Genomic DNA, 16,432 nt, shown 5'->3' with positions numbered 1-16,432 from the left:
TGTAATACTACGTATGTAAAAAATTTAATTGGGGACCAAATTTAAACCACGGCACGATCGAACAAGTTCATCGCATTGTTGACGTTATTAGTAACAAAAAATATAGTGGGCACTAGTAATTTTGATAAAAAAATGTGCCCTTAATCATTTATTGACGTCATATATAGGATTTTCAAACCACACAAAATCTAGTACTTGTATGAGATCAAATCATGACTGCTACAAGGAAGTATTTTAGACCCGTTGACGGTTACTATATTGTACATCATAATACACACACTGCAGCCCTTCTGCTACCACCTGATAACACCGGGTCGTGCGCATGCCGCCGGCACAGCTTTACTATGCACACAGTAACTGCATCAGAACACTTGGAACATACATTCACAGCAATATAGAGATACTCAAATATTTATTTCAATTAATCCTAAATTAGGCACTTTTGAAGTATCAAATTGAATTGTCCGTCAGTCTGTCTGTCAGTAAAGCTAGGTGCTCGTTCCAAAGTGTAGCTACGAATGGAGAAGAACAAGGAAGATTTTTTTTTGAAAATAGTAATGGTGGCATTACTCTTTTTTTTACAATCTCTCATTTACCTATTGCATATATTAGTATATATGAGAACAATGTAACAACAATACGCGTCAAAACTATTGGGAGTGTAAAACCAATTTGAGAAGAAAAAAAGCGGTTATTTCAAACAGAGTGGCCACATGTGTACAGCATCTAATTTACAGAGCTAATTGTAACTTCCCAAGATACATCAGGAATTGTCTGTCGATTTAAAAGTTAAATGAGGTTCATTCCTATTTTAAATGTGGCTACTTAAACATGAGGTAACAAAGTGAAGAAACACCTACCACTTACCAGATGAAACCCTCCAAGCTTAAAAATGAGTTTGCCCTCACATTCAGTAGAGATCGAGGCCTCCATATAGAATATTAGACACACTGCAGAGGAGATGCATCGGGATGGTAAGAGATACTTATATGATGAATGTCTGGCCAAGCAGCTAACCATTAGTAGATATAAATGTCATTCAAAAGAATGACCTATTGTTGTGTACAAGTATTGCCCCGGCGCAGAAGGAAATAAAACAAATGTAGTGATTATTGTAATTACATGCGAATGTCGACTGCGTCGGCTGCGCCAGGTGCTCGTGTAGTTGTACATATTTACTTTATCAACATCGCCAGACACAATCAGGACGATCGACTTCAGTGCAGACAGCGATCCATTATATTAAACCACCGTTTCCTGCCTTTCATCGGTAGATATCTTGTACTTTGTGATAATTTGTTTCCGTAGATTAGATTCGGAGCATTATAAAGTTAGTAAATCATCAGTTAATTGCAGTTGTGCTACCAGCCATGGGGTCGTTGAGCTTGCTATTCGTAATCACTGCCGCTACTGTGCTGGGATATGTTCTCGGTGACCACTACCACCCATCCGGGCCCGGCAGTCGCGCTAGCTCTGCCAAGCATGAAGAAATGGATCCCAAGTTTTGGAATGATAAGGCACAGGCAGCCATCCACGCTCGCCTCGCACAGCTGCAGACCGCCAGCAAGGCGCGCAACGTGGTCATGTTCCTGGGCGACGGCATGTCCGGGCCCACCGTGTCCGCGGCGCGCGCGCTGCTCGGCCAGCGCCGCGGGCACACCGGCGAGGAGGCTGAGATGACGTTCGATACCTTTCCTACTGTTGGTTTAATAAAGGTAAATGTTTTGAACCTCTACATGTATATTACATTACTGTGTCGTCAGCAATTATTTTTTAATTTATTTAAATAACTACATAGTTATAACGATTCGAACGTTTTACCCCATGTGTATTAGCCCGAGATTTTGTTAACATGTGCGGAATATTAATAATCACTAATGACGTCATCCTTCACCCGTGAGAGTCCTCTGCTGGACTATGACACTATAGGTGTACCGGGTATTTGCCGCAATAGCTCTACCTGACAAGCTTGAGGACAACCAAATTAATGCAGTTTGAAGATAACCAGTCCCAGTTGACGGCGCCCGTTCACGAACATGACACTTACACCAGCACCGCCCAACTCAACCATATTGCAGGGAATCGAGCGATCCAATGCCCGTGCCACCGCCAATGAGACATTTGAGTGAGCATGACAACTCCAAGCTGACACAAATGCATTCTACTAGTCTAATCCAATTTAAGCTAATTACATTGCTCTCACATTTACAATAATTAAGTTTAACAGAACACATTGAAATAACATGGACAAATGCATTATTGGAATTAGTTATTTTCGTTACCCTGTGGAGCTGGACCAGCCTGCCTCGAGGCATTTTTATCCTCTATATAATCACTCAATTTGTAGTAGGTATGCTAGTCTACACATCGCTTTTTAATACATAGTTTAAATTGTCTTTCATTTAGGTGTTTTATTTCCTCTGGAATTTTGTTATAACATTTAACACATAATCCCATGAACGACTTACTTATTTTTGTCAATCTAAAGAATGGCTGGCTCAATCTATCTGTTTGGGTTGGCGCCACTGTCGCCAAAGAGGTTGATAAAGTAAAACGTCACACACTCGAACGAAGACATTTATTAAGACATTTTCGGTTGACTTATACTATTGCATGTAACGTAACCATAGCTCGAATTTAAATCGGCGAACGCCATCTATCGAGCTATGGTACAACTCGTAAATATAAATAAATTAATATATAAAACTACTGTGCTACGCCTGAACATACCGCCCACCAAGGACTTATAGTCCTTAAAACAAATAAACTTACTAATTAATTACTAACTTCTATAATCTACTACAGTTCTTGGTGTTTGGTTCTTAAATTACTAAAATATAAAGACGTAGAAAAAAGTATAAGTCTAACAAATTAATTAATTGACATTGGTTAAAACACAAAATTTACAAGCTGGACGTTTAACTCGGGAGCCCTTATATTCTATTGTTAGCCCACTTGTCTTTGCAAGAACATTGTCAAATACTCCCGAGACCAGTGTTTGTATCAATATTAAATCATTCTTTGTGTCAATTGCCAACGTCTCAAGCCACCTAAGTTGATAATAATATGGTACTACCTATGGTTGACTATCACAGAAATGTCCTGGAGTCAATGAATTTACATCAGAAGTGTTTACACTAAACTTTGATGTACCTACAAAGGTAGTACGCTTACCAAATATGATTTTGGTATCATACCTCAAGAAGTGAGGTCCTAAACTAGAGAGTGAGGGTGGATTACCTTCTATAATTTTAGAGGTCCTATTCTACAATGAATGTTGTTCATCGCCCTGGGTGATAAACCTCTGAGCCAGCACGCCTGTCGAAGCCATCCCAAAAAGGTAAGTCTTTTTTTTATAATATTAAAACAAATTCTAACTACATCTACAATCTAATAACTAAAACTATGACACATCATGACTCCAATCCTAGTTAGTATACAAATATGTTATATTGGAGCCACCTTTATTTTTAAAAGTGACAAGATTGCAGTGAACCCGATCCTCCTCTTCTACTACTACCATGTAAATAACCTAGGTTTGTAACCTACTATAATAAGACTGCTACTTTGTACCTAGATGTTTAGACCACTCTTCATCGCAATCTAAATTGATCAAGTTTTTTGAGATGAAGATTTGAGCGGTAAGCGGTAAGTGAAGTAATATGCAGCCAAACCTAGCAGATACTACAAACGTTGTATTGCAGTGGACTGTATTAATTTTAGTAAGTAGTTTCAGTTGGATCAGTGATAGCTGTGACTACTGCGAGGTAAGTAAATCTTGTAATGGAATGGATTTGTGATTCAAGGTAAGTCCTAAAATTCTAGTTTATCTTTTATTTTAAGATCACTTCCATTATCAAGCCTAATATTATGTTCCTCGTGTAAAGTCAGGTAAGATCGAATAGATGCGTGATGTTCTTCAGGACGAATGATTAAAATATCAGAGCATTAAAACCCTGCCTTAATTTCCTGAAACTTTTTATGAATATTATTTTCTTCGACCTTAGCGTGTATGTTAACTAAATTATGATGTCTCACTATTTGAATTACTGACCTCTCCAGATATGATCCAGCCGAGGTAAGTATCTTGAGCCATTATTTTACCCGTAGGGTCCTTAATTAAGCCATTTTTTAAGAGTTTGGCATAGGCTCCCGACCCTAACAAAATGTCAATTTTGTTAGGCCTATTAAAATTTGGATCAGCTAACGTAATATTTCCTAGTTCTGGCCAATCCACTAATGTAAATTTCTTTTCAGGTAAAATTGCATTTATCTTACTAAGCACATAAGCTTTCGTTTGAAAGGTGAAGTTAGGATCCTGCATAGATTGAAGATTTACCCTAACCATAAATTTGGATGTCAGATTGCCCTGACTTCCACCTACACCTGAAATAGTGGTTTTTACTGCTATTTTTTTTAACTTGAGTTTCTGAACCGCACATTCTGTTATAAATGAAGCTTGAGAACCCTGGTCTAACAAGGCTCTCGAAACTTTTGAATGCCCATTACTCGACCTAGCCTGAACACGGGCTGTAGCCAGTACGACCTGACTATGAATGTTTCGAGTATGATGGGTTGTAAGATGAGGTTCAGCCGTGATCTCGTCCGGTGGTTTCAGTTTAATCGGAGATGCGGAGGAGCGTTTCTCCGTACCTAAATCCGATTTCTGATGCAAGAGTGTGTGATGTCTTTTTTTGCAAATCCTGCATTTGGTATTTGCACGACAATTAATACTTATATGGCTTGAGCGAAGGCAATTGAAACACAAACCCCGTGATTTTATAATATTACGACGCTGTGCGACTGTCTCCTGAGCAAACTTCTTGCAATAACATAAGAGATGTTCTTCGGAACAATGAGGGCAGGATATCTTTGAAATTACATGAAACGTTTTAGAGGTACCTTTAGACTTGCTACTTTGTGGTTCTACAAATTCCAAGGCTCGAAATCGTTTGTCTAAGAAGTCTTGAAAATCTTGGAAGGTAGGAAGATCCTCACAAGATTCACTTACCTGCAATTCCCATTGCTTCCGAGTCTCCGCGTCCAACTTGGAGCTAATTAAATAAATAATAATTATATCCCAAGCGTCTACCTTAACCCCTAGACTTGATAATTCGTGCAAGCAATCGGTTGTTGTATCTAAAAGTTCCTTGAGTGCAACCGATGACTCACCCGCCATTTGATTTTGGCTAAGTAAACGCCTGAGAATACTATTAGCTAAAAATCTCTTATTGTTATATCTGTTATCTAGCATAGACCAACATTTCTTATAATTAGCATGTGTAATCGGAATGTGTTTAATGAGTTGTGCTGCTTCACCTGACAACTGTGACCGTAAGTAATGTAAACGTTGAACATCATCCAAAGCTTCGTTACCATCAATTAATGATAAAAACAAATCTCTGAACGATGACCATTGTGTATATTGACCACTAAAAGTTGGGATACATATTTTAGGTAATTTTGTGTTAGACAACTTTTTTGTTTGATGGTTGTTAGGTAAATCAACATCACTCGGTACAGATGCCTTAGATTTAGGTAAGGAGTTTTTTAAATCTACTTTATACGTTAGAAAAGTGTCCATAACATCCTCAAAAACATCATTTTGAACGTAACTGGTAGAGCTCAATTCCTTTTCTGTATAATTTTCCAAAAGTTCGTCATGTTTTTGTATAAATTGTTGATATTGATTTTCTAGTATTTCCAACCTCGAGTCAATGTATGCCTGATTGATTCTGTCATTCGGTGACTTTTTAAAGTTGACATATCCTTTTTGAATACGACTTTTGAGGTCGTCTAACAATCTCAACTTAGCCTCCATGGTTGTAGACAAGATATCCGAACTTTTCCTTGTACGTAATGAAACCTTTTTTCAAGTCTAGACTGATGGGCAATTCTCTCTATGTCTTTTAGAAGCTGAATTTTTCTAAGTCTTAACTTTTTTCTACTATCTAGCACTTGGGACGTTTAAATAAGGCAATGTACTCACAGTTTTTATGGCCACTTCACAAACACTATCTCACTTTACACAACTCCTTGCTCAGCTCTCCTTGGACTCCGCTCGGTTTTCTTCCTCTTCGACGACCGTTGGTTCTGATTTCCTCCACTAGAGGCACTTGTCACTGTACTATCACTATACTATCCGGCTCGAAGGACCTTATGTTTGGGTTGGCGCCACTGTCGCCAAAGAGGTTAAGATAAAGTAAAACGTCACACACTCGAACGAAGACATTTATTAAGACATTTTCTGTTGACTTATACTATTGCATGTAACGTAACCATAGCTCGAATTTAAATCGGCGAACGCCATCTATCGAGCTATGGTACAACTCGTAAATATAAATAAATTAATATATAAAACTACTGTGCTACGCCTGAACAACTATCCTTATGTCTAGTTTTATAATTGTGTCTGTCAGACACTTTGTCAAACAAGTTTAGATTTTTCCTAACATACATAATATTTTCATAGATAAATTGACATGGAAACTTAATTTCACAATTCCTTAGCGGTTTCCAGTAACTACCTTTTGTTTGGGCTTGATAAAACTGTATTGATTAGAACGTTGCACCTATATGGATTATAAGTGGCAAAACGGGTCTAAGTTGTCTTATACTAAACAATAATAATAAAAAACTGCGTTTCAAAAAACAACTTCAAAAAATCAAAAACTAAATCAAAAATTTAAAACTAAAAAGCATAAAATGACTATCTATTATAAATACTAACTGGTAGACTGGATGTCGGTGCCATCAGGGCATATCAAAATAATATAACTAAATGCTCGCGAAACTGTAAACAGTACATATCAGGTTTTAATGAATAACTTTATTTAGAACTTGTGGCACCGCCTGCTAACCTACCAGTCAGTACTTATGTAATTTAATTCATTTATTAATCAGATAACAGTGATCCATAATGGTTAGTAACAATAGGAACTTATAAACTATGTTAGAATCCTAGCGATACACATAATAATTTATTTTACGTCTCCCACAACGATGCTCACCCAGAGCGAGTGTATGGGACACTGATACCTGCTTGCCACTACCTTCAGTATGTCGTTGCTACTGCCGCGTACCCTGCCCAGCAACGATGCCACACGCTTGCGTCTCAACGCGTAAAAATCATCAACGCGCGCTTCGGCAAACATAGTGGACGCACTGCAGAACCGCGGCAACCGCAACAACATCCTGAATACATTGTTATATTGTACCCGCAGAGCGCTGTATGCCCTTTGAGTATAACTGACCCACAGGCCGCTCGTGTAAAAAGATTGGCAATAAGCTTTGAAAAGCGTTAACTTAACTTCCACATTACAACGAGCAAACCTGCGAGCCAACATGTTACCCCGGACAGCCAGCGCCCTGCGTTCACGTTCGATATCTTCATCATCCTTCAGGTCATCAGTGACAATATGCCCTAGATATTTAAATTTGTGCACTCTGGTGCACAAATTTAAATATCTAGGGCATATACTTATGATAGTCATTTTATGCTTTTTAGTTTTAACTTTTTGTTTTAGTTTTTGGTTTTTAGGAGTCGGTTATTTAAACGGAGATTTTAATTTTTCTAGAATTATTCTCGTAATTGTATATTGCTGTGCAGAATATTGTTTCATTTATTGCTTTCATATGTTGTAGACGTACTGCGTGGACGCTCAGGTAGCTGACTCGGCCTGCAGCGCCACTGCATATTTGTGTGGAGTGAAGACGAATTACGGTGTCCTTGGAGTGACCGCAGCCGTTCCGCGAACTGACTGCGACGCCTCGGTGGACAAGACCAAGCACTTGCAGTCTATCGTCGACTGGGCTCTGGCGGACGGACGAGATGCCGGTGACTACACTACACTTTAGTACAAACTGGCTACTCCACCGGTTATCTATTAGTCTAGTACTGTATTACGATAACAACTCACAGGTATCGTGACAACGACGCGCATCACCCATGCGTCTCCTGCCGGCGCGTATGCCAAGTCTGCTGACCGGGAGTGGGAAAACGATGCAGCCGTTAAGAAAGCCGGCTTCGACACAGACCGCTGCCCCGACATCGCTCACCAGCTCGTACACAACCACCCCGGGAACCAACTAAAGGTCAGCCTCGACCACCTGCCTGCTCTGCTGACTACCAATACACAGCTCACATGTTTGCTGCTGCTACACGTAGCCAGCAGTCAATCTGCAGAAGGTTGACTGCACGATTGGTGCGGTGGCTATGCAACTGCCTGCTGCGTAACGTGTATCGGGTTCGATTCCCGCACGGAGCAACTCTTTGTGTGGTCTACAAATTATTGTTCCGAATCTAGGTGTCAAGTGTATGTGAAATTGTGTGTTTGTAAACACACCACGACAATAACACAGGAGAAAATGCTAGTAAAGGGCAATTTATTAACAAAATGTTGATTTTAGTACCAAGTTACATACGAGTAAAATGTCTTTTACCAAAGTTAAGTCAAAAATCGGGTAATTCATCAACTCGTCCCACATGCCTACGACCCATTTAGGACGACTTGCAGAAAATCTAAATTAATATTATTTTCATTCTGCAACTCGTCTCCCGTTACTTTCCAATTGAGAAAGGTACAATCAGAAGCAAAAGAGTTACTGTAAAATCTGTACTGACTGTACCAAACGATTATAAAGTTTAAAAACCCACCAAAATGTAACGTGTGACGAGTTGCAGAATTAAAATAATATTAATTTAGATTTTCTGTAGGTCGTCCGAAAGGGGCCGTAGACATGTGGGACGAGTTGATGAATTATTCCAAAAATAAAAAATCGGTCAGTAATGTATTTACTAACCGAAGAAGCGGTCCTTTCTACGAGTATCATGTTTTCATTTTGGTTATTATTTCCTCAGGTTATTTTTGGTGGAGGTAGAGCCAATTTTTTGCCAAACTCTATGCGCGATGATGAAAATATGTTTGGCAGCCGAACAGATGGTCGGAACTTGATCCAAGAATGGCAACAGGATAAGAGGGAGCGGAATGTTCAACACGAGTACATCTGGCATCGGGAGCAATTAATGCGAGCTAAAATTGATTTGCCAGAATACATGCTGGGCTTATTTGAAAGTGGTCATATGCAATATAATATGCAAGCCAATCAAACAACAGAGCCTACACTGGCTGAAATGACTGAGGTGGCAATCCGGTCCCTTAGTAGAAACGAGAAGGGCTTCTTCTTGTTTGTGGAAGGCGGTCGCATCGACCACGCGCACCACGACAACTTCGCCGAGCTAGCGCTGGACGAGACGCTGGAGATGGACAAGGCCGTCGCGCGCGCCGCCGAGCTGCTCTCCGAGGACGACTCGCTCATTGTGGTCACAGCAGACCACGCCCACGTCATGGCTTACAATGGCTATGCGCCACGTGGAAATGACATCCTGGGTACTTCAGTGACTTATGCGATTGACACGTGGGATGGCATGCCCTACATGACACTATCATATACCAACGGACCCGGGTTTCGTCCTCATGTCAGAGGTGGTCGACCTAACGTGACCGATGAAGAAGATTATGGTAAAAACTTGATAATTATGTTATTTGTACTCGTTTTATATCGTCAGTTTTGTTCACCAATGTGCTGATTTATCGCAGGTACGGAAACGTGGCATTCGCCTGTCGACGTACCGCTGAGTTATGAGACGCACGGCGGGGACGACGTGGCGGTGTTCGCGCGCGGGCCGCACCACTCCATGTTCACGGGGCTGTACGAGCAGAGCCAGCTGCCGCACCTCATGGCGTACGCCGCCTGCATCGGCCCCGGCAGACACGCCTGCAGCGGCGCCGCGCATGCGCTGGCCCAGCCTGTGCTGCTGCTCTCTCTCCTTGTACTGTTGGCTTCCTTTAGTGTGAAATGATTTGAAATCTGACTTATATCTGAATTACGTACACCGGTTTCATATAACCTATTTAATAAATTATTTTCATCATATCTAATGCATTTTATTCAAATATCAATAATTAATTCGATGGGATTGACGTGGGAAACATCTTTCGTTACAACACAAAAAGCTAGTCCAACCGGAGTGTTACCACGGCCTCACATAAACGCTTCAGTTGTGTTTTTATTTAATTTAATGTGAGCATCGGTTTTTTACGGTATGGTGTTAGCTTTTAACAGATTTCAAAATACCTTGTAACATAGGGTCTGAAATACTTGTAATGTTAACTTCTTTATTCAATTCAATAGCTTGAGTAGCAGTCTAAGTAAACAAAATTTATTTCATTCTCATATTTCTCCAAAATTAAATCAACATTTCCTCGCAATAAATCCACGTCCTACATGAGTACTTAATTTTGAAGGATCATGCAATCTATAACGCTGCAACTGCAGCTGCGCCGTCAATTGATTAATGAAGCACCTGATTACTTGCATCAGTGACGGCTAACATTTCCAAGTGATCGTGACATGTGACGTCACAACACACGGCCGACACAGGGAAGTCATTTCCAGCAAGCATGTTACTGTAATAAAATAACATAAGATTCAGATAAGATAAGTACTAGTAAATAAAGGCTATAATAGCGGCCCCAGTCTTACTCGGCCAGTCGAACGTCTCGCCATGTTCCTCCTGTCGCTAGCACTGGTCGCGCTGACGGGCCCCGCGGCCGCCGGCGTGCCCCCCGCCGACCGCTACCACCCCGCTAGCCGACACTCTCCCGCCGGGCCTCCGGCTCGAGCTCAGGAGACCGAGGCTAGCTACTGGTACGCTGAGGCGCAGGCTGCAATCAATGCCCGGCTGGCGCACAAGGAGAGCGTGAAGAAGGCGCGCAACGTGGTCATGTTCCTGGGCGACGGCATGTCCGTGCCCACGCTCGCCGCCGCGCGGACGCTGCTCGGCCAGCGCCGCGGGCACACCGGCGAGGAGGCACAACTCGCGTTTGAGAAGTTCCCCACTTCAGGTTTAGTCAAAGTAAGTAAAGAAATATATAGCTTCTATCCCAACTCAGTTTCAGCCTCGTATCATTCATCTACTCATAATTTAAGAAACCAGCGTTATTTTCTATCTTAAATATAAGAACAATATTTTTAATCCCAAATAATTATACTTATGGTCTGTGCTAAATGGGGAAACATGGAAAAGTAGTCACCGACCAAACAAAAAATGCGAAATGTGTGATACATTATGAAAGAGAAAGCAGTTGTCACGTTTACTTGAATTCCCAAACAGCGGCCCGCCAGCATGGCACGGGCTGCTACTTCCACATACTCCAAACGAATTACCACACGTAAAGTCAGAGTCACAATTATTTATTTCAAATATACCAAGAAGGCACGTTTGAACGTCAAAGCAAATATTATAATATTAAAAAGGCGGTCAGTCCTCTAGTGTAGATCCTATGGAGAAGAACGAGCAAGAAACTCCATAGGTTACTCTTTTTCAATCAAGTTCACAATACAATTCTTGGTTACATTGTTTCGTTGGTTCAATTATGTATAAACAGATGCACACATATTCACATTTATATTATGAGTACGGATTATCTTGTGTAGACGTACTGCGTGAACTCTCAAGTGGCAGACTCCTCGTGCTCAGCGACCGCGTACCTGTGCGGCGTGAAGGCGAACCAGGGCACGCTCGGGCTGACCGCCGCCGTGCCGCGCTGGGACTGCGACGCGTCCACCGACTCCTCGCAGCACGTGCAGTCCATCGCCGAGTGGGCGCTCGCAGACGGCCGCGATGCCGGTTGGTTGTAACATGCACCATGCTCACACCACGGAGTCAGTCTCTGTGCTGCTACAGTGTATTTTGTAATCAAAATTTTTCATAGATGGCTACAATGCTTAGCTCCTGCAATGAATCAACTAGTGTGAGTAGAAAATGTTTCATGTACCGAGGTGTTTCGAACAGGGATCGTGACGACGACGCGCATCACGCACGCGTCCCCGGCCGGCGTGTACGCCAAGGTGGCCAACCGGCACTGGGAGAACGACGCCAAGGTCAGGGAGGACGGCGCCGACCCCGCGCGCTGCCCCGACATCGCGCACCAGCTCGTGCACATGAGCCCCGGCAACCGATTCAAAGTCAGTCTCCCTTTACCGACCGCATACACTGCGGCTCAGCACACTTCATCTAATTTTATTATGGCTTAACGAATCCTCTTTACATGCTGCTATGGTCATTAGTATTAATTAGCATTAAGACAACAGATGTCAGTTTTTATTGCAAACCAAAGAACAAAAGTATCTACATATTGTAGGTTAGTTAGTTATACGTACCTTCTCAATTATAAGTAAACCTATAACTTAGGCTATAACATTTTCATAAAATTAATATAAAACTGTGAATTTAAACTTAAGCACTAAAACATCTGCATCGCATCACAAACGTCAGCATGCATCTGCATTGCTGTCATCGGGAAACGTTAGAAGACTGACAGAACAATCATATTGTATAACATTGCTATTTTTCAGATGAATTTGCCAACCAACATTTGGTCTGTACTGTAGTGTTAGGAATACTGATTACTATTTGTTTACCAGGTCATATTAGGAGGTGGGCGGCGTGAATTCATCCCAACTACGTCACAGGGCACCAGAACTGATGGCCGCAACTTGATTGAGGAATGGCAGAACGACAAACGTTCAAAAAGCCTTGACCACCGGTACATAAATACTCGAGCACAACTCACTGAGTTATTGTCTTCGCCGCCAGACTATCTGTTGGGATTGTTTGAAGACAGTCACCTCAACTATCATATGCAGTCTAATCTTACGACAGACCCAACGCTTGCGGAGCTAACTGAGATAGCAATCCGGTCCCTTAGTAGAAACGAGAAGGGCTTCTTCTTGTTTGTGGAAGGCGGTCGCATCGACCACGCGCACCACGACAACTTCGCCGAGCTAGCGCTGGACGAGACGCTGGAGATGGACAAGGCCGTCGCGCGCGCCGCCGAGCTGCTCTCCGAGGACGACTCGCTCATTGTGGTCACAGCAGACCACGCCCACGTCATGGCTTACAATGGATACTCGGCCCGTGGACATGACATCCTCGGCCCTTCCAGAGACTTGGACCTGGACGGAGTGCCTTACATGACGCTGTCGTACACCAACGGGCCCGGCTTCCGTCCACATGTGAACGGTATACGCCCCGATGTCACCGCTGAGAGTTATTATGGTAAGTCATCTCTCGTCTATTCAATTAGCAAATTAACGTGTGGCTGTTTGTAGTGCCAAAATTCAACATTTTAAAAAATAGTATTCCTTTCATTCCATTACAAATTCATAATACTGCATTGATTTACAGAAGAGTTAGAGTGGCGAGCACACGTAGATGTGCCACTGGACTCGGAGACGCACGGCGGGGACGACGTGGCGGTGTTCGCGCGCGGGCCGCACCACTCCATGTTCACGGGGCTGTACGAGCAGAGCCAGCTGCCGCACCTCATGGCGTACGCCGCCTGCATCGGCCCCGGCAGACACGCCTGCAGCGGCGCCGCGCATGCGCTGGCTTCGCCGATACATATAGTGGTCATGGCAGCGTTTTTAACTGTTTTGTCTCAAATTAATATTATATTTAAGATCTGATTTCATAAAAAATAAAAGGTACTCAAGATTTAGGACCGAACCAAACAACACAATTTATATTTTTTTTTTACAATATACATTATTTATTTGAATTTAATCTGAGAGTTTTATTATACCCACTTGACTCGACTTGGATTTAAATTTAAAAAGCGCAATATTTCCAGATAGTTATGTGCATGATGATGATTTCCAAAAATAATATTTCTTTGTCTGGCCAACCAGAAAACATCTTTCAAATCTGCCAACTCGAGCGGGAAGCATTGCCTCTATTTGTGCAGGGGCACAGGATAAGAAGACCTAGATGTTCGTCCCTAGTGAGCTATAATTAAATTCCAAGTTCGTTGATTGCGAAGTTATCTTACCCAAAGCAGAGGAGACCGGAATCTTTCATAGAAGAGGACACAGGCAATTTCTGGCCTTAATAAAAAAAATACAAAATACGATGGGTCTTTAAGAACTTCCATTATTAGTACTCAGCCCTGTGTTATAAGATCCTCGATATAACTCGGCTTCTTCCTGCTCTAGGAAGAGATATGAGTTTAGTGTTTTAATACGACGATAGAGGTGAAGCGTACAGAATGTTGAATTTCTATTCCCCAGTGGCATCAGGGATCGAGGGTTATACGAATTCAAGTTAACTGAAAATATTTTATTCATTGATGTCTATGTCATCCTACTACCTAGCCCACTGTGGAACATTTTCGAGCACACGGGCTCACTCCTCACGGGGACATCAAACAGAACTAGTACTTGCCATCAACTTAAACAGCTGAAATGTAGTTCAGAAGTAGGGTTTAATACTAACATAAAACTATTAAATGTAAAATAAACGACGTTACTTGAGATATCGACATAATCCTGAAGTGTGAATTCTGTACATTGAGAGTATAAAAATTAAATAACAGGAGGAGTTATAATACAGGTCACGTTACTTTTTGGACATTTGCATTCGTTTCTTATTGACGTTGCAATTTTTATGCAAATGCACGAACGTCGTTGAAATTAATATTTTCCATTGCAGAAAGGTAAATTCAAGAGAAGATTACCAATTTCTTTTATATTTATTACAAATCCTTATTTTCTGATCAAACTGTCTTACAATAAATTGTAGTATGTACTGTAATAATTGTAGGTGATCATTTGGTAAAGAGAATAATCAACTTTTAATTACAACGTGCCAAATTAAAAGCATTGCGTAAAGGAGGATGCCAGATGCCCATAGTAACTTTGGCTCAATATTAATTTGTCACGGAGTATGAATATTCTTACGTTTCCTAGTGTTTTTTAATGTCAAAAGCATTTCTGTGATTTCCACTTTTACATTGAACGTCTACAAAAGAAGTTATTGAAATATTTTAATTAGAGGTTATGTTTACATTCCATTCTATGTTTACATTCTAGTATACATATGAATCGTACTTTACCTCAGAAAGTGAAGTCCATTGCCGTAATAAAGAACGGACATCGTCAGATTCAACTAAATGCGGTTGCATTCGGAACACATTTATACCACAATAAAATTAATATAACGTAACTGTTGAGACATTGTCACAAAATGTATTATTATTTGTATTTTTGTTTTATTTTAAAAAACGTTGCCCCACATTAGGATTTTCTCCCATGTCGTGGGTGCGTTTACAAACATACAAGTTCACATGCACATGACACCCAGACCCGAAACAACAATTTGTGGATCACACAAAGAGTTGCGCCGTGCGGGAATCGAACCCGCTACCCGTTGCGCGGCAGCCAGTTGCCCAGCCACCGCACCAACCGTGCAGTCATTTCCCGCGGTGAGCGGAAGAAAACAATCGTGCATTGACAACCAATACAAGATGTGTCAATATCAGTACATATTTTGACAGAACTACAATTAAAAGGGTTGCTATTTTACAAGGCCATTAAATTGTCGATCACAGATGGAAAATCGATTTCTTTTAATTTCATTTTTTCTGTTACATCTTTAGTGTAAAATAGGACGAACGTATTATTTAAAAAAAATGAGTTGGTAAATAAAAAGTAAAAAATATATATTTTTTTTTACTTAGTATTATCCAAATAATAAAAAATATTTTTAATATAGAATTATCGATTACAGTGGCAGGATTTTTATTATTTACAATATTATTGATTACAGTAGCAAGACTGGCAACTTTTTTGTAAATCTAGGATTGAAGAACTTAATATTTAAATAAATACTTATTAAAGTGATTTTTTTACGAGATGTTCTCGTAAAGCACTAAATAAATTTTTATAAGTTTGTATTTTATATTGAAATTATTGGAGGTAGAAACTTTGTGTCCGCGTGAGTTTAGTTTTAAAAGTTGTGTAAGCCGAAATCCGTCATTTTCCTTTAACATATTATGCGCACATAGAATCTTACCAAAACATTATATTTTATTATTTATATAATAAAATATCATATAATTCGCGGATATCTAAAATGGGTCTACCTTTATTAGCAGAATTTTTTGGTCATAATTTTATTTTGCATAACAACCCATGGCAGAAACTTCATTTCGCAGAAAATCATTTGGTATATCATCATTTGTAATACATTAAAAACGCATAATTTTGTAAGTAGAACCATCATATTGCAGAATGTTCACTGTTATAAATTTGTGTCTTTTGGCATAAATTTCATAGCCATAATAATTAAAAAGTAAAAGCATCATATTTCAGAAAGTTCAGAAGTTAGAATCATCTTTTGGCATACTTTTCATATCTATAATAACTGAAAGGCTCATCTATCACGCAAGCATGCAAGCAATCATGCATGCAGCATGCAAAATTAAGCTTTGCCAAAAGTAATTATACCTAATAAAATTCTACCATCTTAAAAGTATGCGTTTGTAAATTCGGACACATAAATATTCGGCAAAACAATAATTATATTAAA

At 40.5% G+C, this 16,432-nt stretch overlaps 2 protein-coding genes across 2 annotated transcripts; both read left to right on the top strand.

Annotated features, from left to right (window-relative positions):
- The first annotated feature begins 1,344 nt into the window (after window positions 1–1,344).
- Window positions 1,345–9,936, top strand: LOC118271568 (membrane-bound alkaline phosphatase). The gene is made up of 5 exons (XM_050693643.1): window positions 1,345–1,715; window positions 7,645–7,837; window positions 7,922–8,094; window positions 8,861–9,521; window positions 9,600–9,936. The coding sequence occupies exons 1-5, from the start codon at window positions 1,371–1,373 to the stop codon at window positions 9,860–9,862; spliced, it is 1,635 nt and encodes a 544-aa protein (XP_050549600.1). The 5' UTR covers window positions 1,345–1,370; the 3' UTR covers window positions 9,863–9,936.
- A 606-nt stretch (window positions 9,937–10,542) lies between these two features.
- LOC126910683 (membrane-bound alkaline phosphatase-like) lies at window positions 10,543–13,630 on the top strand. The gene is made up of 5 exons (XM_050693644.1): window positions 10,543–10,918; window positions 11,500–11,692; window positions 11,858–12,030; window positions 12,490–13,123; window positions 13,253–13,630. Exons 1-5 carry the CDS (start codon window positions 10,568–10,570, stop codon window positions 13,531–13,533), a joined length of 1,632 nt encoding a protein of 543 aa, XP_050549601.1. The 5' UTR covers window positions 10,543–10,567; the 3' UTR covers window positions 13,534–13,630.
- The last annotated feature ends 2,802 nt before the right edge of the window (window positions 13,631–16,432 follow it).

Source organism: Spodoptera frugiperda, chromosome 5 (assembly GCF_023101765.2).
Source record: "Spodoptera frugiperda isolate SF20-4 chromosome 5, AGI-APGP_CSIRO_Sfru_2.0, whole genome shotgun sequence".
NCBI lineage: Eukaryota > Metazoa > Arthropoda > Insecta > Lepidoptera > Noctuidae > Spodoptera > Spodoptera frugiperda.
This window is presented reverse-complemented; position numbering and strand designations above follow the sequence as displayed.